This window comes from Carettochelys insculpta, chromosome 7 (assembly GCF_033958435.1).
Source record: "Carettochelys insculpta isolate YL-2023 chromosome 7, ASM3395843v1, whole genome shotgun sequence".
Classification (NCBI taxonomy): domain Eukaryota; kingdom Metazoa; phylum Chordata; order Testudines; family Carettochelyidae; genus Carettochelys; species Carettochelys insculpta.
The window spans coordinates 70,108,512-70,131,126 of NC_134143.1; the positions used below are offsets into that span (position 1 = coordinate 70,108,512).

Consider the following 22,615-nt stretch of genomic DNA (forward strand, 5'->3'; position numbering starts at 1 on the left):
GGAGAACCAGCAAATAGGGTCGGCCGGTGTCCGCAGGCCCATGGTCCCCCTCGGCGGCAGGCCCCAGGGTGGCAGACAGTGGAGGGATGGTAGGTGGAGCGGCAGGCGGAGCGGCGGGTGACGTGGCGGGCAGAGCGGCAGGCGGAGCGGCAGAGGGGGCCAGGTGCTGCGCAATCTGGTGGAATGTGTGCATGAAGGCCCCCCAAGCCTCGTGGCGCCAGGCCAGCGCTCGCTCCCGGAGCTCTAGCCGCCGCTTCTCCACCCGCAGGCGCCGCTCCGACACCTCCAGCTGACGCCGGAGGGTCGTGAGCAGCTGGGGGTCTGTGGCCATCCGCAGGTGGCTCCTCCTCTGTCGGCCTTGTCCTGGGGCTGGTCTGTGCTCCGCCAAGGGGCTGGCCTGCTGGGATGGCCCCAGTGGGCTCTCCGGAACCACGGACACCTTGCCGGTGCTCTCCGGGTCCCCGATGGTGCAGCTGCGGAACACGGGGGGGAAACAGCCGTTAGTGTGGGCCCGGACCCATGGCCCTTGTCCCCCCACCCCTCTGCTGCTGGTTCCCCATCCCCGTCCCCTGGAGATGCTGCTGCTGTTGATGGGTGTCCCTCCCCCACAGGGGACCCTAGGTTCCGCTCCCCCCATCCCCAGGGATGGGGCATGGCGCTGTCCTGCTGGGGGGCAGCGGCTGATGCACTCTTCTGAGGGACATGCCACTGCTGTCCTTGGGGCCATGGTCATCTGGGCATGTGGAGGGCCCTGGTCATGTCTCTTGTCCCCACCCCTTAACCCCTGGGGTGTGCGCCGGGGGGGTACATACCTGACGGTCCGCTCCCACGTTTGGGGGACACCCATTGGGCGGACGCCCTGCTGGAGCTGCGGGATGCGGGGGTGATGTGGAGCCCCCCCGTCGCTGGAGGACTCCCCCTCCTCCTCCTCCGACGTCCCAAGGGTGGGCTCCTGGGGGGGCCCCTGGGGTGCAGGGCTTGCCTCCGGGGCGGACTCTGTCTCCGGGGCCTGCTGGGGCTCGTCAGCCGATATGTCAAGAGTGGCTGGGGGGAGGAGGTGTGCCGGGGGCCCAGGATGGACCTGAGCTCCCTGTAAAAGGGGCAAGTGGAGGGGGCAGCCCCAGATCGGCTGGCCGCGTCCTGGGCCCGGGTGTAACCCTGCCGCAGCTCCTTTACCTTACTCCTGACGTGGTCAGGAGTGCGGGCAGGGTGACCCTGGGCAGCCAGGCCCTCGGCCAGCCGAGCGAACGCATCCACGTTCCGCCTCTTGCTCCCCATTACCTGGAGCACCTCCTCCTCGCCCCAGAGCCCCAGCAGGTCCCGGATCTCAGCCTCCGTCCAGGAGGGGCCCCGCTGCCTCTTCCCCCTCTGGGCTGGCAGGCTGGGAGCCCTGGCTCCCCTTGCAGGGGGTGCCCTGTGGGCGCTTGGGGGGCTGGCTGGATGCCATGAGGTGCAGGGTGCTGGATTGGGGCTGCTGAGGTCCGTGCAGGCTGTCCACATGGCAGTGCTGCTGCCTGCACAAGCTCTCAGCTTCCTGCACAGGAAATAAGGGGGCGGGGAGCTTTAAGGGGCTGCTGCACGCAGCGACCATAGAGCTCAGGGGCTGGAGAGAGCATCTCTCAACCCCTCAGCTGATGGCCGCCATGGAGGACCCCGCTATTTCGATGTTGTGGGACGCGGATCGTCTACATGTGCCCTACTTGGACGTTCAACGTCGAAGTAGGGCGCTATTCCCATCTCCTCATGAGGATAGTGACTTCAACATCTCACCGCCTTACATGGAGGTTGCTTCTTTTAAATTCAAGATAAAAGGAAGGAAATCTTTGATGATACAAATGTCTGGTTTTTTAAAATCACGTTATGCATTGGAAAGCTAGGACTTAGAGAACACAGCTTATGTCAACCTTTTAGATAATGAGATTACAATTAGTAATTTTAAAATGCATTTTGCAGTTTATTGCATAATTAACTGCAGAAACTGAGCCATACTGGATGTTTGTACTAACAGGCATTCTGAAAATTTCTGGGAAAGATTTCTGCTAACTATGAAGCACCAAGTTCACAAGCTGTAACTGCTTTGTTTTATGGATGTTTAAGTAACTAAAGTGATTGCATTAATTTAGTTTTTCAAAGACTTGTTGCAGTGGAGCTGCTATGTGGACAGATTTTGCCAGCCTGCACATGTGCTGTAGTGCTTTTGCAAACACTATCTACAAAGACCAGAGAGCTTCTCCCATGAGCAGAATAGTAACGGAGAGGGAGCCGTGCTAGTCTATACACTATCAAAACAAAAAGCAGTCAAGTAGCACTTTAAAGACTACCTAATAAACTATTTTCTCATCAGCAGATTTATTCCGAGTCCCTGAGAGGTGGTATCCATATCAGTGGGAGAACCTTCCCATCAATGCAGAGCTGTCTACACACCAAAAGCTTGGTCAATATAACTGCATCGCTCAAGACCATGGATTTACCACACCCCTGAAAGATACGGTTACATTGGCATAAGTGTGTAGCATAGACCACTCCTGAAAATGAGTAGTGGTGGTTAACAACTGACAACCTGAAATCTTGTTAGCTGGAGCAAGGGCAGGGCAGGCTTCCGCATACTGCTCTGACAATGTCCCTCCATCCCAACCTAGAGGGACATCTCTAGAGGCAAGTGTGAATTTGGTTTCTGTGGTTCAGTGCAGTATTTACCTTCTCTCACGTTACTGTCAACCAAGAGTTATTGTGTAAAGGGCACATAGGAAAATGGATTAAAACCATAAAACACAGAACTGAGCAGCCTATAAGGCAACAATTACTGATCACTATTGACATGAGCCATGGGCCTGCAATCTGATCTAGAGTAAGGCCCCTGCACCTGAAAATTCCAATTTGACTTTACAGGGTGCCTGGGTCTGCTCTATGCCACCCCACTCCCCAGCTTCCATTTTTGAGTCTACTTCCCTCTGAACAATTCCAGCACCTGCCTCCACTCCTGCTGAGAGATTCCCCAGATAGAAGCAGAGTAAGAAGGACAAGACTTGTGTCAGTTCCACAACTGCCTACAAACATCTGGTTAACAACAGGAAAAACCTACAAAATTCTAAGCTTTCATTCTGCAGCAACCTAGGAACGCTCTGAGTAGTGGCAGAGGCAAAAGAACAGTCTGTCTGCAAACTTGGGATGGCAAGAAGTTATACTCAGATCACATGTAGAAGGTTACAGCAACGAAGGGTCCTGCGGCACCTTATAGACTAACAGAAAAGTTTTGAGCATGAGCTTTCATGAGCACAGACTCACGGTTGTTTTCTCAAACATAAGGACAAGATGCCTAAGGAAGTTTCTTATGTTCTTATGTAATTTTTATAATGAAAACTTATAAAAGTAGATGTCACTTCCCAGGAGAAAATCCTACCTGCAATAGACAGGTGGATTTTCCATTTCCTGCCAATATTTAAAAAGTATATAGCATTTCAGAAACATCAACTGATTCATCTCAAAATGTCCCTGTGACATAATTATTACCTCCCCAACACACACACACACACACTCCATTTTACAGATAAATCATCTTAAGCACAGAGTTGGTAACGTCTTTGATACCAATACTGCTAGCACGGATTGTGTGAGTGAGCACAGAATTAGAATGAGAGAAGTTAAGTGACTTGCTCAGTGCAAATCAGCAAGTCAGTAGCAGAGCAAAGGTTAGACAGAAGGTTTCAGCTCCCATTCAGTCCACTAACTCACACTACTTCTCTATAGTAGAATAACGTCTTCAGGACATTGAACTGATGAAAATGTTCCTTCAGCTTACTGCTGTGCCATCCATTAAATAGTTACTGCTCAGATTTAATTTTATGTAAATGTTACCCTCTTCAGAGATGTTATCGTTGTCTGATCATCCTGAGAGAGCTTCAGGGCTGCAGCCACTTTAGCTGAATTCACCACAATCTCAGCATTCAGCTCCCTGCATTTTGACATGAGACGCCTTTCATTTTCATAGGATTTCTTCATAACCGTGTGGAGTTTCTCATATTCTATCCGGAATTTCTCCAGACTTTTATCCCCTGTAAGTTCACTGATGACTTCTTGGAAATCTTTTTCCAGTGCTTCAAAGGCATTGTCTTCTATACACAGTTTTTCATACTTTTCCTGTATTAAATGAGGTAGATAATCAATTAGCAAGAAGAGTTCACAAATCTCAGTTTGCTGGGAGATGGCCACAAAAGATGACAGCAATATAAGGACAGTACATTAGTAATTAACCATGATGTAAACCTTCTGTGTAGCAGCTCCCTCCCACATGAAATTCATATTCTACTCTATTTTTTAAAGTAGATATCCAGCAATTCCACTGAAGTAAATTGATCTTCAGACAGCTGGAGTTCCTGAAATTGAGTGCGACTACTCTAAAACTAGGTCTAAAAAAGCCACAGTTACTATAATCTTAAAAGACTGCATCAGCTACTTACTTGACTGAGCACTTAAACCCCATTTCTTCTGTTTACCCCACACCCTCCAGTTAGAGGACATGCAAAGATATTTCCAACACATTGTTGTCTCTCAGACAGGCTCAGCTGTGCCTGTGGCTGTATCATCCCTGCACCAGGAAGCTCTACAACTGGCTCTTTCACACAGGGAGTTTTGGTTAATCTCAGCTATGTGGGCAGATTTTGCCAGCCTTAGGTCTGAAGACCCAACTCAACACTTATTGATGGCATTTTCCTTTTCTCAGGGTAGTGAGAATTCCATGTTTGTCTGAGAAAACTACCCCCTCAAACCTTGCCTCTTCCCCTCACCCCACCAGAAAAAAATATACATGCAGGTTAAGAACTCAGAACACTCAGGGTCAGATCCTGCTCTCCATATTCACCCAAGTAGTCCCACTGATTAACATAGGGAAACTTGATGAATAAGAACCGCAGGATTTATTCTTCCTAATTACTTGGGATTACAGGGGACCAAATTACAATTGGAGATGTCAACACCAGATCCTCTTCACCCATCTACCCACTAAAATTCAGTTAAATTCCGACCTCGATTTAAACACTATGGCTATGTCTACACTTACAAAAATCTTTGAAATGGCCATGCTAATGGCCAAATTGAAGAATATTAATGAGGCACTGAAATGAATATTCAGCACCTCATTAGCATGCCACCAGCCGCGACACAGCAAAAGTGCTGCAGTTCGCTCGCCCACGGCTCATCTACACAGGGGGATCCTTCTCGAAAGGATCTTGCCAACATCGAAATCCCTATTCCTGTCAGCTGATTTAGATGTTGGCAGGGTGCTTTCGAAAAGGACCCCTATGTAGATGAGCCACGGGTGAGCGAACTGCTGCACTTTTGAAGTGCCGTGGCCAGCGGCATGCTAATGAGGAGCTGAATATTCATTTCAGTGCCTCATTAGTATTCTTCGATTTGGCCATTAGAATGGCCATTTCGAAGTTTTTTGTAAGTGTAGGCAGGGCCTGTGATTCAGAGTTTTCTCAAGCTGAACAAGACCACTTTGTCCAAATCCTTGATATCTCTGAAAAGGTTCTGATTGGGATTTGATTCCAGATTCAGACAAGAAGTCAATCTTCATCTGAAAATCTGTTGGAATCGTGGGATGAAAATGAGCAAAGGAAATGTAAGATGCATACAAGAAAAAAAGAGTTCCCACCAGTGTGGAATAATGTCTGACAGGAAGCAGGAACCTCCATTGCTTAGCAGATTTAAAACTAAATCAAGTGGGACTAGTACCAAATATAATTTTTGGGCCAAAGGGTAATGGACAAGATGGATGCTTTTTATCTCTAATGTCTAAGGCTTGAATTCTGATTTCGCTTACACTGTAATGATAACAGAAGAACATATAGCAGATGAGCAAGCAGGGTTCAGAAAAGATAGAAGTACCATACAGCAGATATTGGCACTAAGACTGATAGTGGAGAAAGCTCGACGAAAGAAGAAAAACATGTAGGCTTGCTTCGTCAATTTTCAAAAGGCATTTGACAGTATAGATCAGAAAGTGACTTGGGCGGTGTTGGAGTCATACAGAGTGGATAAGCAGACAGATACAGTTGTTGAAAGATATCATTGATAATGAGGAGGCAGAGGTGAGAACATGTAGAGAGCTGGGAAGTTGGTTTAAGACAAGTAGAGGTTTGAGACAAGGAGATCCAATATCACCAAGTATCTTCATCACACATCTGGAGAGAGTGATGGACGAGATCAAGGAAGAGGTAGAAGGGATATCTGTACATGGGAAAAGAATTAACAACTTGAGGTTCGTGGATGATATAGTTATTGAGGAAGATGAGGAGAAGCTAGCAAAAACACTGCAGGTGTTAAACGAAGAAGGGAAGCAGTACAGACTGATAATGAACATCAATCAAACAAAAACAATGGTAGTTGGAGATAAGGAAATAGGAAGGAAGATCAGTGTGGATGGTATTGAACTAGAAAATGTAGAGAAGTTCACATATCTGGGGAGCAACATAAAGTATGATCTAGACTGTAAGAAGGAAATAGCGACTACAATAGCGAAAGCAAAAGCGAGTTTGAGGGAGATGGATAAGATCTGGAAAAGCAAAGCAATTAGCTTAAGAATGAAGCTGGGTACCTTGAAAATGTGTGTATTCAGCAGCATGTTTACGGATGTGAGACATGGGTGATAATGAGATTTAAAAAGAAGAATATTGGCGTTCGAAAGGAGTTGTTATAGAAAGATTCTGAGAATAGGATGGATACAGAAGGTCACCAGTGAGGAATTATATAGGAAGATACAGCTGAAAGAGAACCTGCTGCAGAAGATTATAAAATGGAAGCTACAACTATTTGGACATATTTGCAGAATGAATGACGAACGAAAAATCAAGACCCTGGTATTCGGCATAATGGATGGTTCAGATAGGGGAGGCAGACCCCACAGAGAATGGATAGATGATGTAGTAGACTGGTGCTGAGCTAGTCTACAGAAACTAGGCTGCTCTGCACTGGATAGGGAAAGATGGAAGGAAATAGTGGGAGAGGCATCAGACACCAACGGGCGCTGAACCCACGGTTATTGATGTTGATGATGTTGATGTAATGATAATGATTTCATTAAAACAGAGTTGCTAAACCAGTGCAAAAATGGTCAGCTTGTGAGTGACACTGATCTTTTTCTCATACATGTAAAATATTCATCTTATATCTTCAGACTAAACATATCACAGGTTGAACCTCTCTAGTCTGGCTCCCTCAGGCCCTGACCAGTGCCAAGTGAGAAAATTTGCCAGACCATAGGAGGTCTATATTTTCTAACAACATTACCAACTCTTCCACTGCTTACTGGGCTCTTAGAAGACATGTAGGAGTAAGTTACAGCTGAATAACAGCACAGAACACCGATAGCCAGAACTAATGGCTATAAACAAACTTTATGGGACCATGGTAAAATTGGCCACACCAATGAAAAGTGAAAAAACGGTCCTGTAGCACTTTAAAGACTAACAAAATAAGTAATTAGGTGATGAGCTTTCGTGAGACAGACCCACTTCTTCAGATCTGGAAATGTCTGATAAAAGTAAACTGACAGAGAATTTAATGGAAAGATGGAAATTTTTTTTTCATTTTTCATTTAATCTTTTCTGTCTTTCTGTTAAATTCTCATCGGGTGCGTCTACACTAGCCAGCTACTTCGAAGTAGCTGGCACAATGTCGAAATAGTATGTGTCGCGTCTACATGTGCCATGAGCTATTTCAATGTTGAAATCGACGTTAGGCAGCGAGACGTCGAAATCGCTATTCCTATCTGAAGATGGGAATAGCACCCTACTTCAACGTTCAACATCGAAATAGGGCATGTGTAAACGATCCACGTCCTGCTACATCAAAATAGCGGGGTCCTCCACGGCAGCCATCAGCTGACGGGTTGAGAGATGCTCTGTCCAGCCCCTGCGGGGCTCTATGGTCGCCGCATGCAGCAGCCCTTAGCCCAGGGCTTCTGGCTGCTGCTGCTGCTGCTGCTGCTGCTGCTGCTGCTGGGGGTCCATGCTGCGTGCATAGGGTCTGCAACTGGTTGTTGGCTCTGTGGATCTTGTGCTGTGCAGGGCAAGTGTGTCTGGGAGGGGCCCTTTTAGGGAGTGGCTTGGGCCTTTGCTGGCCCCTTATTTCAACGGGGAGCACTTGTGTGTGTGGACGCTCTGCATTTCCTTCCAGGGCAGCTCCTTTCAATGTTCTCCGCTGCTACTTCAACGTTGAACATCGATGGCACCAGCCCTGGAGGCTGGGTACACAATACGCATCGAAGTAGCCTATTTCAATGCTCTTACATCGAAATAGGCTACTTCGACGTAGTGTGCTAGTGTAGACGTAGCCATTGTGTCAGTTTACTTCTATCAGAATTTTCCAGATCTGAAGAAGTGGGTCTTTCCCACGAAAGCTCATCACCAAATAAATTATGTTGTTAGTCTTTAAAGTGCTATAGGACTGAGTTGTTTTTGTTTTGTTTTGTTTTGTTTTGTTTTGATTTGATTTTGTTTTGTTTTGTGGTGAATATACAGATTAACACAGCTACCTCTCTGTGACTATTCACCATGATAAGTGGTCATCTGGTTAATTAAAATCATGCTGGATTACAGATGTTGCCAGAAAAGAGAGAGCCAGATTACAGAGGTTCAACCTGTATTATGTTACAAATCATAGTTGAATATGCCATTTAAATAAAGACTAATTAAATTGAAAAGTGCTCACAATATTAATTTGACACTTAAAATAGTTCTCTTAGAGCTCACTAACATCCTAATGATAGGAATTAAGGTTCACCCTTTTTTGTGTTGGTAAGAAAAATATTTTTGGTAAAACTTTTTGGTGACATGACATTAAAACCAGGAAGACACATAGCGCTAAATGCATCCCTGCTGTAAATCCAGTGATGTATGTGGTGCAGCACATAGAAATTGGTTCCACACTCTGGACCAGATTGTTTTTTAAACTGGCATTTCTGGGTGCTTGGCTGAACCTGATTTTGGGAAATAATCGGCACCATACCTCCAGTTTAAGTTGATCAAAGTTGTGAGGGCTCTCAAAATTAGGCCCACTACATCTCAAGAGAGACATTAAAAATTACGACACCCAAAACCATTGTCTATTTAAAAATCACGCTGTGTAGGTCTTACATCATTTTCTCTCTTCATCAGAAATAGCTTCAGGTGCACCAAAAGGCAGATTTGTGTTCTCCATCTAGTCAGCCTCTCAAAACATTTTAAACTCTGCAACATTTGCTGATAGAAAAGTGTATTTGAAAATGAAATGATGCGGTTGAGGGACATGATATTCGCTGTCAGAGTTTGATCAGCCCCAGTGACTCCTTTGCCTAGAGCTTCAAGAACCTTCATTGGCAAAGTTTCAAACAAAGGACAGAAGACAAGAAAAGGCCAGGGCACAATGGGGGCTCAGCAGCGGTAGGTCTGGATGACAGCTGTTCAGGAGGCTTCGTTCAGCCCACCACACTGTTCTCCTCAGTACGCAGGAGGAGGGCTGGATGTGAGGGGTAACAGACCCAACAGAAGAAAGCTTTCCTTAACTGAGCTAAGCTGCGGAAGGACCCCTTTAAGCACTATCTTCCTAAACAAAAAGCAGTCAAGTAGCACTTTAAAGGCTAGCAAAATAGTTTATTAGGTGAGCTTTCGTGGGACAGACCCACTTCTTCAGACCATAGCCAGACCAGAACAGACTCAATATTTAAGACACAGAGAACCAAAAACAGTAAGCAAGGAGGACAAATCAGAAAAAGATAATCAAGGTGAGCAAATCAGAGAGTGGAGGGGTGGGGGGGAAGATCAAGAATTAGACTGAGTCAAGTATGCAGACGAGCCCCTATAGGGACTCAGAAAATTGCCATCACGAAGCTGCTGCTCCCAGATGATGACAGATGGCCCCATCTTTTTCAGTGCACTTTAAACACTACAGTGAGGCGCTTGGGGTCATTAGTGACCCTCAGAGCAGGAGCCTGTGATGTCAGATGGCAGAACAAGGAGCAGTGGTCAGAAGTTGAAGAGGGAAAGGTGTAGGTTAGATATTAGGAAAAACTACTTCACCAGGTGGGTGGTGAAGCATTGGAATGCGTTTCCTAGAGAGGTGGTGGATTCTCCTTCCCTTGAGGTTTTTAAGTCCCAGCTGGACAAGGTCCTGGCTAGGATGACTTAGTAGGGGTTGATCCTGCTTAAAGCAGGGGGCTGGACTAGATGACCTCCTGAGGTCCCTTCCAGCCCTATGATTCTGTGATTCTGTGAGTCACAAATCAGAGAGTGGGATAGGCTGAGATGCTAATGAAGGAAGGAGCAGAACAGAGTGGGGGAGGGAGAAGTGGGAAAGGAGGATGGGAAAAAAGGGGGGAGAAGGGGATGGGGAGGAGAGGACAATGGGGATGAGGAGGGGTGGGGGAGGGGAGGAGAAGGCAATGGGCAGGGAATGAGGGTAATGGGGAGAGGGCAGGGAAAGCGAGAGAGGGGATAAAGATGGAGGGAGTATGGGTATGGGAAAGGAGACAGGGTGGGCAGGAGGAGCTAGGAAGGGAGGAGGGGTGCATAGGGGACAGGATGGCAAGGTGACATGAGGGGTATATGGAGAAGGAGGTCAGAGGAAGGGCGGTGTGGAGCTGGGCAGGGAAAAGGAGAGCACTGGGCCAGCTGGGGCTGGGGGAGAGGGTGGGAAGGGAAGTAGGAGGGAAGAGGAGGGCTGGGGAGGAGGCCGGAGGACTGGCAGGGAAGAGGGGCACCGGGGCACTGGCAGAGCAGGGACAGGGAGAAGAAGTGAGGGATGGAAGGGGAGGGAAGGGGGTGCTCGGGCAGAATGGGGGGGCAGAGGGAGAGGGAGGGAAGAGGGGTGCTGAGGCAGAGCCGGGGGGCAGAGGGAGAGGGAGGGAAGAGGGGTGCTGAGGCAGAGCGGGGGAGCAGTGGGAGGGGGAGGGAAGAGGGGTGTTCAGGCAGAGCGGGGGGGCAGAGGGAGAGGGAGGGAAGAGGGGTGCTGAGGCAGAGCGGGGGGGCAGAGGGAGAGGGAGGGAAGAGGGGTGCTGAGGCAGAGCGGGGGGGCAGAGGGAGAGGGAGGGAAGAGGAGTGTTCAGGCAGAGTGGGGGGGCAGAGGGAGAGGGAGGGAAGAGGGGTGCTGAGGCAGAGCGGGGGAGCAGTGGGAGAGGGAGGGAAGAGGGGTGTTTAGGCAGAGCGGGGGGGCAGAGGGAGAGGGAGGGAAGAGGGGTGTTCAGGCAGAGCGGGGGGCAGAGGGAGAGGGAGGGAAGAGGGGTGTTCAGGCAGAGCGGGGGGGCAGAGGGAGAGGGAGGGAAGAGGGGTGTTCAGGCAGAGCGGGGGGCAGAGGGAGAGGGAGGGAAGAGGGGTGTTCAGGCAGAGCGGGGGAGCAGTGGGAGGGGGAGGGAAGAGGGGTGCTCAGGCAGAGCGGGGGGGCAGAGGGAGAGGGAGGGAAGAGGGGTGTTCAGGCAGAATGGGGGGGCAGAGGGAGAGGGAGGGAAGAGGGGTGTTCAGGCAGAACGGGGGGGCAGAGGGAGAGGGAGGGAAGAGGGGTGCTGAGGCAGAGCGGGGGAGCAGTGGGAGAGGGAGGGAAGAGGGGTGCTGAGGCAGAGCGGTGGGGCAGAGGGAGAGGGAGGGAAGAGGGGTGCTGAGGCAGAGCGGGGGGGCAGAGGGAGAGGGAGGGAAGAGGGGTGCTGAGGCAGAGCGGGGGGCAGAGGGAGAGGGAGGGAAGAGGGGTGCTGAGGCAGAGCGGGGGAGCAGTGGGAGGGGGAGGGAAGAGGGGTGCTGAGGCAGAGCGGGGGAGCAGTGGGAGGGGGAGGGAAGAGGGGTGCTGAGGCAGAGCGGGGGGGCAGAGGGAGAGGGAGGGAAGAGGGGTGTTCAGGCAGAGCGGGGGAGCAGTGGGAGGGGGAGGGAAGAGGGGTGCTGAGGCAGAGCGGGGGGGCAGAGGGAGAGGGAGGGAAGAGGGGTGTTCAGGCAGAGCGGGGGAGCAGAGGGAGAGGGAGGGAAGAGGGGTGCTGAGGCAGAGCGGGGGGGCAGTAGGAGGGGGAGGGAAGAGGGGTGCTGAGGCAGAACGGGGGGGCAGAGGGAGAGGGAGGGAAGAGGGGTGCTGAGGCAGAGCGGGGGGCAGAGGGAGAGGGAGGGAAGAGGGGTGCTGAGGCAGAGCGGGGGGGCAGAGGGAGAGGGAGGGAAGAGGGGTGCTGAGGCAGAGCGGGGGGGCAGAGGGAGGGGGAGGGAAGAGGGGTGCTGAGGCAGAGCGGGGGAGCAGTGGAAGGGGGAGGGAAGAGGGGTGTTCAGGCAGAGCGGGGGGCAGAGGGAGAGGGAGGGAAGAGGGGTGCTGAGGCAGAGCGGGGGGCAGAGGGAGAGGGAGGGAAGAGGGGTGTTCAGGCAGAGCGGGGGAGCAGTGGGAGGGGGAGGGAAGAGGGGTGCTGAGGCAGAGCGGGGGAGCAGTGGGAGGGGGAGGGAAGAGGGGTGTTCAGGCAGAGCGGGGGGCAGAGGGAGAGGGAGGGAAGAGGGGTGCTGAGGCAGAGCGGGGGGCAGAGGGAGAGGGAGGGAAGAGGGGTGCTGAGGCAGAGCGAGGGAGCAGAGGGAGAGGGAGGGAAGAGGGGTGTTCAGGCAGAGCGGGGGAGCAGTGGGAGGGGGAGGGAAGAGGGGTGCTGAGGCAGAGCGGGGGAGCAGAGGGAGAGGGAGGGAAGAGGGGTGCTGAGGCAGAGCGGGGGGGCAGAGGGAGAGGGAGGGAAGAGGGGTGCTGAGGCAGAGCAAGGGAGCAGAGGGAGAGGGAGGGAAGAGGGGTGTTCAGGCAGAGCGGGGGAGCAGTGGGAGGGGGAGGGAAGAGGGGTGCTGAGGCAGAGCGGGGGGGCAGAGGGAGAGGGAGGGAAGAGGGGTGCTGAGGCAGAGCGAGGGAGCAGAGGGAGAGGGAGGGAAGAGGGGTGTTCAGGCAGAGCGGGGGGGCAGTGGGAGGGGGAGGGAAGAGGGGTGCTGAGGCAGAGCGGGGGGGCAGAGGGAGAGGGAGGGAAGAGGGGTGCTGAGGCAGAGCGAGGGAGCAGAGGGAGAGGGAGGGAAGAGGGGTGCTGAGGCAGAGCGGGGGGGCAGAGGGAGAGGGAGGGAAGAGGGGTGCTGAGGCAGAGCGAGGGAGCAGAGGGAGAGGGAGGGAAGAGGGGTGTTCAGGCAGAGCGGGGGGGCAGTGGGAGGGGGAGGGAAGAGGGGTGCTGAGGCAGAGCGGGGGGGCAGAGGGAGAGGGAGGGAAGAGGGGTGCTGAGGCACAGCGGGGGGGCAGTGGGAGGGGGAGGGAAGAGGGGTGCTGAGGCAGAGCGGGGGAGCAGTGGGAGGGGGAGGGAAGAGGGGTGCTGAGGCAGAGCGGGGGAGCAGTGGGAGGGGGAGGGAAGAGGGGTGCTGAGGCAGAGCGGGGGAGCAGTGGGAGAGGGAGGGAAGAGGGGTGCTGAGGCAGAGCGGGGGAGCAGAGGGAGGGGGAGGGAAGAGGGGTGCTGAGGCAGAGCGGGGGAGCAGTGGAAGGGGGAGGGAAGAGGGGTGTTCAGGCAGAGCGGGGAGCAGTGGGAGAGGGAGGGAAGAGGGGTGCTGAGGCAGAGCGGGGGAGCAGTGGGAGGGGGAGGGAAGAGGGGTGCTGAGGCAGAGCGGGGGGGCAGAGGGAGGGGGAGGGAAGAGGGGTGCTGAGGCAGAGCGGGGGGGCAGAGGGAGGGGGAGGGAAGAGGGGTGCTGAGGCAGAGCGGGGGAGCAGTGGGAGGGGGAGGGAAGAGGGGTGCTGAGGCAGAGCGGGGGGGCAGTGGGAGAGGGAGGGAAGAGGGGTGCTGAGGCAGAGCGGGGGAGCAGTGGGAGGGGGAGGGAAGAGGGGTGCTGAGGCAGAGCGGGGGGGCAGAGGGAGAGGGAGGGAAGAGGGGTGCTGAGGCAGAGCGGGGGAGCAGTGGGAGGGGGAGGGAAGAGGGGTGCTGAGGCAGAGCGGGGGAGCAGTGGGAGGGGGAGGGAAGAGGGGTGCTGAGGCAGAGCGGGGGAGCAGTGGGAGGGGGAGGGAAGAGGGGTGCTGAGGCAGAGCGGGGGAGCAGTGGGAGGGGGAGGGAAGAGGGGTGCTGAGGCAGAGCGGGGGGAGCAGAGGGAGAGGGAGGGAAGAGGGGTGCTGAGGCAGAGCGGGGGAGCAGTGGGAGGGGGAGGGAAGAGGGGTGCTGAGGCAGAGCGGGGGGAGCAGAGGGAGAGGGAGGGAAGAGAGGTGCTGAGGCAGAGCGGGGGGGCAGTGGGAGGGGGAGGGAAGAGGGGTGCTGAGGCAGAGCGGGGGGAGCAGAGGGAGGGGGAGGGAAGAGGGGTGCTGAGGCAGAGCGGGGGGAGCAGAGGGAGGGGGAGGGAAGAGGGGTGCTGAGGCAGAGCGGGGGGGCAGTGGGAGGGGGAGGGAAGAGGGGTGCTGAGGCAGAGCGGGGGAGCAGTGGGAGAGGGAGGGAAGAGGGGTGCTGAGGCAGAGCGGGGGGAGCAGTGGGAGAGGGAGGGAAGAGGGGTGCTGAGGCAGAGCGGGGGGGCAGTGGGAGGGGGAGGGAAGAGGGGTGCTGAGGCAGAGCGGGGGGGCAGTGGGAGGGGGAGGGAAGAGGGGTGCTGAGGCAGAGCGGGGGAGCAGTGGGAGGGGGAGGGAAGAGGGGTGCTGAGGCAGAGCGGGGGAGCAGTGGGAGGGGGAGGGAAGAGGGGTGCTGAGGCAGAGCGGGGGGAGCAGAGGGAGAGGGAGGGAAGAGAGGTGCTGAGGCAGAGCGGGGGGGCAGTGGGAGGGGGAGGGAAGAGGGGTGCTGAGGCAGAGCGGGGGGAGCAGAGGGAGAGGGAGGGAAGAGAGGTGCTGAGGCAGAGCGGGGGGGCAGTGGGAGGGGGAGGGAAGAGGGGTGCTGAGGCAGAGCGGGGGGAGCAGAGGGAGGGGGAGGGAAGAGGGGTGCTGAGGCAGAGCGGGGGGCAGAGGGAGGGGGAGGGAAGAGGGGTGCTGAGGCAGAGCGGGGGGGCAGTGGGAGGGGGAGGGAAGAGGGGTGCTGAGGCAGAGCGGGGGGGCAGTGGGAGGGGGAGGGAAGAGGGGTGCTGAGGCAGAGCGGGGGGGCAGTGGGAGGGGGAGGGAAGAGGGGTGCTGAGGCAGAGCGGGGGAGCAGTGGGACGGGGAGGGAAGAGGGGTGTTCAGGCAGAGCGGGGGGAGGGGAGGGGGTGCTCGGGCACAGCGGGGGCGCAGGGGGAGGGGAGGGGGGCGGCGATCTGGCCGGGGGCCGGGCCGCACCCAGGGGCCGCTCACCTCACTCATCGTGGCGGGGGGCGGCGGGGCCCACGGGAGGGGGCGGGTCTCGGCGGCTCCGGCTCCCAGGAAGCGGCTGTGTACTGGGTCGCCTCCCCCGCGTCCTAGCAACCGGCTCCCCCGCCCGCCGCGCTCCGCTAGGGCAGGGGTGTGGGGCAGAGCAGGGTGTGGGGGTGAGATGGGAGGGGATCACTAAGGCAGGGGTGTGGGGCAGAGCAGGGTGTGGGGTGAGATGGGAGGGGAGGGGATCACTAGGGCAGGGGTGTGGGGCAGAGCAGGGTGTGGGGTGAGATGGGAGGGGAGGGGATCACTAGGGCAGGGGTGTGGGGCAGAGCAGGGTGTGGGGGTGAGATGGAGAAGGGATCACTGGGGCCGGGGTGTGAGGCAGAGCAGGGTGTGGGGGTGAGATGGGGAGGGGGTCAGTAGGGCAGGGGTGTGGGGCAGAGCACAGTGTGGGGGTGAGATGGGAGGGGAGGGGATCACTAGGGCAGGGGTGTGGGGCAGAGCAGGGTGTGGGGTGAGATGGAGAGGGGATCACTGGGGCAGGGTTGTGAGGCAGAGCAGGGTGTGGGGGTGAGATGGGAGGGGAGGGGATCACTAGGGCAGGGGTGTGAGGCAGAGCAGGGTGTGGGGGTGAGATGGGGAGGGGGTCAGTAGGGCAGGGGTGTGGGGCAGAGCACAGTGTGGGGGTGAGATGGGAGGGGAGGGGATCACTAGGGCAGGGGTGTGGGGCAGAGCACGGTGTGGGGGTGAGATACGGAGGGGATCACTAGGGCAGGGGTGTGGGGCAGAGCACAGTGTGGGGGTGAGATGGGGAGGGAGTCAGTAGGGCAGGGGAGTGGGGCTGGAGTAGGGGGCTGAGTGGAGCAGGTGTGGGGCACACAGCAACAGTGAGGATGAGATGAGGTGGTTAGAGAGTTGGTTGGGCCTGGGGAGAGGAATGAGATATAACCAGGGCGTCCTCAGGGTGGGGAAACAGGTGGCAGCACATCGACTGAGCAGTAACATGTTAAATCAGGACATGACTCCCTTGCTGCAGGGGTCATGCCTGCTCTCCTTTGAGCCAGGGTCCCGACACTTCACCTATTCCCTTCAATCCCTAACCCACAGGTACAGAAGAGAGTTCCCTGGCTGCTGCCTCCCCAGCACCTCAGGTATAAATCAGGGAAACAACATCTTCCCCTTACCCCTTTGATGCCTCTGGAAAATGGCAGCACTGCATGGCTGCAGCCTTTGTCAAACCCAGAGCCTTGGCATGGAGAATCTAACCAATCACCCAACTTGGGGAAAGGCAGCTTTGATTATCTCCTGCCACATCCCATCCCTCTTTCTTCACATCCATTTCTGTTACAGCTCCAGTAAAAGTTCCCAAAAACATTATTACAAGCTATACACTGTGCCTCTGAAATGCAGCCACAAGCAGGAGAGGATAACCATCTAGTTCACGGCCCACCAGGGCAGCTGAGAGGAATTTTGGTCAAGGACACTGAGACAAACTAATCAGAAACAAATGCCTGGGGATTGTCAGAGAGACAAGCCAGATGAGATAATATCTTTTATTAATATTATTAAACATCTGCCCAGAGTAGACAGATCAATGGGTTTTATGTTTTCATCTGGAAGAACCACATATATCTACCATCTGGCGCAGGAGGATGAGAGCTACTTTGGGCCTGTAGAGATCTGAATTTTTGACTCCAGGGAATGCCAGTTTTTTGCATGAGAATTAAAGAAGATGCAGATGCTCAGCCCCTTTCAAAACAACAGGCAACATACTTCAGGCCCTCAATATAGATGTTGACACCTACCTTTCCGTCTCCAAGTTTGAAAAAGTTGGCTCTAATCTCTCTGAACCTCAATTTTGCCAGCTACAAAGTGGAGTGAACTATAGCTGCCTACATCATAGGCCTGTTGTGAGTGGTGCTGGTTGGGAATCGTCCAACTACACACCTTTTAAGAAAAAAATGGTCTTTCATTGAAACCAAAATGTTTTGCAGATGGGATTCCCAGAAAATCTGCCTGGTCTCCTGCCAGCTCACCTAACCGGCTGTCAGGGAGCCCGAGGTCCCAGGGCCTGGCTCTCTAGAAACACCAGGGCTTCCAAGCATCTTCCATATATCCGAGAACCTGGAATCCTTTGTGTTCCAGCTTTGACCTATTGAGACTCTAAGGTGCAGAGACTGTGTCTTACTATTAATTTTTTTTCCCCAAAAAATGCCTAGCACAATTTTTTTCCTGATCTTGGTTAAGGCTTCTGGGTCCTTTTGTGGTACAAATAATAAATTATAAACTTTTATAATCCTTGTCTGCAAATGAGTTCCAAAAAGCCAGTACTTTATTTTGACAATTAAGTGGTAAAATGGAGACTTTTAGGCCTAATATTATCATTGCGGATAGGCAATAGCCATGCATTTTAAACTATTCTGCAGGTAAATTACTCATGTATAAAACTGCCATTATGCTGAAATAGTATAGAAATTCCAACCACAGGCAGACTGATCAAAAGACATCCATCTCGTCTTGTTTTATCTTATTATTTCTCTAGCATGCTATGAGTCATCATCATCATCAACAACAACAATGGGTTCAGCGCCCTGTTGTTATCTGATGCCTTCGTCACTATTTCCTTCCATTTTTCCCTGTCCAGTGCAGAGAAGCTTAGTTTCTGTAGACTAGCTCCGCATCAATCTACTATATCATCTACCCATTCCCCGTGGGGTCTACCTCTTCTCTCCGAACCGTCCATTATGCCGAATACCAGGGTCTTGACTTCATTTGTTGTTCATTCTGCAGATATGCCCAAATAGCTGTAACTTGTGTTCTATAACCTTCTGCAGCAGGTTCTTCATCGGCTGTATCTTGCTATGTAATTCGTCATTGGTGACCTTCTGCATCCATGCTTTTCTCAGGATCTTTCTGTGACAACTCCTCTCCAATGCCAATATTCTTCTCTTTGAATCTTTCATTATCACCCATGTCTCACATCCATACAACATGCTGATGAATACATATGTTTTCAAGATGTTCGGTTTTGTTCCTAAGCTAATCACTTTGCTTTTCCAGATCTTATCCATCACCTTCAAACTCGCTTTCACTACCACTATTCCAGTCTATATTTCCTTCTTACTGTCTAGATCATGTTATGTTGCTTCCCAGATACAGGAATTTCTCTACATTCTCTAGTTCAATCCATTCTACACTGATCTTCCTTCCCATTTCCTTTCGTCCAAATACCATTGTTTTTGTTTTATTGATGTTCATAATCAATCCGTACCACTTCCCTTCCTCATTTAGCACCTGCACCGTTCTCACTTGCTTCTCTTCATCTTCTTCAATGATAACTATATCATCCATGAACCTCAAATTGATGATTTTCATCCCATGCACAGATATCCCTTCTACCTCTTCCTTGATCTTGTCCATTGTTCTCTCTAAGTGCGTGATGAAGATACTCGCAATATCAAATCTCCTTTTCTCATACATCAACTCATTCTAAACCAACTTCCCAACTCCCCGCGCATTGTCACTGCTGCCTCTGCACTGTCGTTGATGTCCTTCAACAATCGTATCAGTCTGCTCTCCACTCCGTACAACTCCAACACTGTCCAAGTCACTTTCTGATCCATACTGTCAAATGCCTTCTGAAAATCAATGAAGCAATTGTAGGTGTTCTTGTTCTTTCAGCAAGGTTTCTCCGCTATTAATCTTAGTGCCGGCATCTGCTGTATGGTACTTCTATTTTTCCTGAGTCCTGCTTACTTGTCTGCTAGATGTTCTTCTATCTGCGATCTTAGTCTCTTCATCAGTATCATCATCAGCACCTTGCCTAAATGACTTTTTAGGGCAATCGTTCTGTAGTTCTTGCACTCCAATTCACTTAGTTTCTTGTGTATTGTCACTAGCATGGAACTTGTCCATTCCTTATCTGCCTTACCTTCTCGCCATGCTATATAACACAGTCCGCATATTTCCTGAATCATACTTTCTCCACTGTATTTGATAATTTCTTGCATGATCTTATCATTTTCAGGGCTTTTGTTGTTCTTTAGTCATTTCATTGCTCTTTCTACTTCCTCCTTCGAAATATTGGTCTTGCTCTCGATGCTCAGTGGAGATATCACTTTCAGTTCTTTGATCAGTCCCTCTGAGACACTTGAGTCTAACTGTGCTTTGTACAGATTAGTGCAATATCTCATCCACTGCTGCACAACCTTCTTGTTCATAAGCACCTCAGTGTTCTCATCTTTGATCACTATCTGCTTTGGCTGCCACTTCCTATTAATATTCCTAATCATTTTATGCACCTCCCAAGTCTAACACTCACCTACAGTCTTTTTGTTGGACTCTCATGTTGCAGATTTATTAAGTATGAAAAAGGAAAGAGAGGTATCAGAGGGGTTGCCGTGTTAGTCTGCATCTGCATAAACAAGAAGAAGTCATGTGGCACCTTATAGACTAACAGATATTTTGGAGCGTAAGCTTTCATGGACAAAGAACCTCTTTGTCAAATGCATGAGTGGGGATTACAGAGGAGGGTCTAAATATAAAGGAATAAGAGTTATTTAAAAGATTAAACCAGGTAAATGTACACCCAACTGAGTTACAATCCTAGGTTTCAGAAGATAATAGAAGCTGCTGTGGTATGCAAGTTTTCTCTGCCCTATAGCACTAACCAAAGCTAAGCAGGTTTGGGATCCCTTGCTTATGCTTGGAAATGTTGCCCTCTCCAGACTCGAAGCAGCATAGTGATACTGTTTCTTCTGGACAGGGATCTTTATTCCCTTAGCTCCTACTTCAAAATGATGAAACAAGTGTTCATACCTGTCTCCTCTTCACAGGTGTGGGGTGGTGGGCAATCAACAAACTCTTTGTCTTTAGATGTTTCCCAGTGACCTCATTTGGTTTCACTGAGTCTTCTTGTGTGCAGGCCCAGGACTTTAAATTAATTAATGCATCTTTCCTGTATGCTGAACTACAAAATACAGAGGTTTGCCACGCAAATGCTCAATATAACCTTATACCATGGGCCACATCTATGATAAGTAACATTAATACATGCAGCACCTACAAGCATTTCAGCATGTCTAAACAGTAAACACTTTCTTATCAACAACACATAGGTGAGCAAGGCTGGTTTCCAATTATGCATTTATCAATGTTCAGTGAGACTTAAGAGCCTTGACATGAGCTCATCTATGACCTAATCTACCAGCTTCACATCCTATTCAATTTAGTTTTTAAATTGAGCTATGATGTTCAGTCCCTATAAGTCCCTCTGAAGCTACAGGTGATGGTGATAGCCAAGATTCTCTGCACTATCCAACCATAAGCATAAGATGCAATAAGAACAAGTGATGGTCTCAAGTGGCAGTGGGGGAAGTCTAGGTAGGATATTAGAAAAAACTAAACATTTCACTAGAAGGTTGGTGAAGCACAGCAATGGTTTGCCTTGAGTAGTTGGGGAATCTCCATCCTCAGAGGATTTTAAGGCCAGGTTTCATAAAGCCCTGGCAGAAATGATTTAATTGGGGTTGGTCCTGCTATGAGCAGAGCATTGGACTATGTTGGGGTGAGCAAACTTACATGTCAGGATGCACTTTTCATCCCTGCAAATAGCAGCCTCACCACCACCACCAACAACAACAACCTGTCTAATGTAATCCAAACCAATGGAAATTTTGGTTATGTTCATGTTAAAAAATAAATCCTTTTAGTACACGTAAGAAAATGAGTATGTAGATTGTAAAGACTTTATTAATTGGTATATAAATATGACTACATAGACATAAAAACAGTAACATATTTCAAAATTTTATTGAGATGGATGAGCCTGAAAAAGCAGCTGATCATGCTGTGCAGCCCCTTCTTAAAAAATTTCACACTTCCCCAAGGGGGCCCGCCACCCTTCTTTGCACACCTCTGGACTAATAATAACAGAGAGGAAGCCGTGCTAGTCTATACACTATCAAAACAAAAAGCAGTCAAGTAGCACTTTAAAGACTAGCAAAATAGTTTATTAGGTGAGCTTTCGTGGGACAGACCCACTTCTTCAGACCATAGCCAGACCAGAACAGACTCAATATTTAAGGCACAGAGAACCAAAAACAGTAAGCAAGGTGGACAAATCAGAAAAAGATAATCAAGGTGAGCAAATCAGAGACTGGAGGGCTGGGGGGAAGGTCAAGAGTTAGATTGAGCCAAGTATGCAGACGAGCCCCTATAGTGACTCAGAAAGTTCCCATCATGATTTAAACCATGTGTTAATGTGCGGAATTTGAATATAAAAGCCAGCTCGGCTGCTTCCCTTTCTAGAACGGTGCGATAAGTGATATCCTGAGTTCTCTTCCAACCATAATTTTCTATGACAGATGCAATCATGGTGGTATTCCATTCAAAACGGGTGAACTTGATTCAAGATGTTTTATTTCATTTAAGGTGTTATTATTTGTGTTTTCTTGTAACAATTCTCTTTTGGCTCAGGTGACATTAATAGTTTAGAATCAGGCAGCAGAACCAGCTGTATCAACTAACTTGATCCTGCTTTAGGCAGGGGGCTGGACAATATAACCTCCTACTATCCCTTCCAGCCCTAGGTTTCTAGGATTCTATGAAAAGAGAAGTTTAAGACAGTGATCTCCACGTGTATCTGCACATGATAGTTGGTGACTAGAATAGAAATAGTTGCTTAGTGACTTATTTGAGGTCACAACTCTATACCAATAATTTAATGTGTACTTTAAATAGCAGTGACATGAAAGTGATAAGCCATTATTCAATGAGGGAAGGATTTATGGGCCTCTGCAGGGATATAAAAATGCAGTAAAATCTCTTCATAACATCACCTAGGAGATTGTAAGCTCTTTGGGGCAAGGACCATGACTTATGTCTTTTCTGCAAAATGCATATCACCCCTTTGGGCATGATAAAATAAATAAGAAGAAGAAGAAGGAATAACAGAAAGCAGAGGAATAGGTTTTTATGTCTTCTTTCACACCTTTCCATTGAAGGAAAGAAAATCACCAGGTGGCGCTGTACTACCACAACAATGTTGTAGCTTTGCCATAATAGTAATTAATAATAATCATTTCCAGAGTATATTACAAACTTTAATTAATTAGTACTTAAGAAATACAATAGTCTAATTAACAGATAAATGTGATTGTGGTTCTGTATGTGCGTCCATATTCTACTGACTCTGTTCTCCCAAATAAGATTGACATAGAATTAACAGGATTATTTTTGTGAGTATAGACAGAAGGATTTATCCAGAAATGTGCTAAAAGTACAAATCAAAACCTTGTTTTTTCTAATGGCTTGCACTGAAAGTTCTTCTGGGATAGGAAAATCCAGCTGTGTTCATCAGCCTCATACACCATCACAT

At 50.9% G+C, this 22,615-nt stretch overlaps 1 protein-coding gene across 1 annotated transcript in view; it reads right to left on the bottom strand.

The window, feature by feature from the left end:
• The window catches only part of CFAP58 (cilia and flagella associated protein 58), a 119,790-nt gene extending 104,547 nt beyond the window's left edge, over positions 1 to 15,243 (bottom strand). Inside the window, exons 1-2 of the mRNA XM_074999683.1 lie at positions 15,235 to 15,243; positions 3,856 to 4,194 (exon numbers count right to left, since the gene is read on the bottom strand). Coding sequence (XP_074855784.1) covers positions 3,856 to 4,194; positions 15,235 to 15,243 — 348 coding nt within the window. The remainder of the gene's footprint in view (positions 1 to 3,855; positions 4,195 to 15,234) is intronic.
• Between the last annotated feature and the right edge of the window lie 7,372 nt (positions 15,244 to 22,615).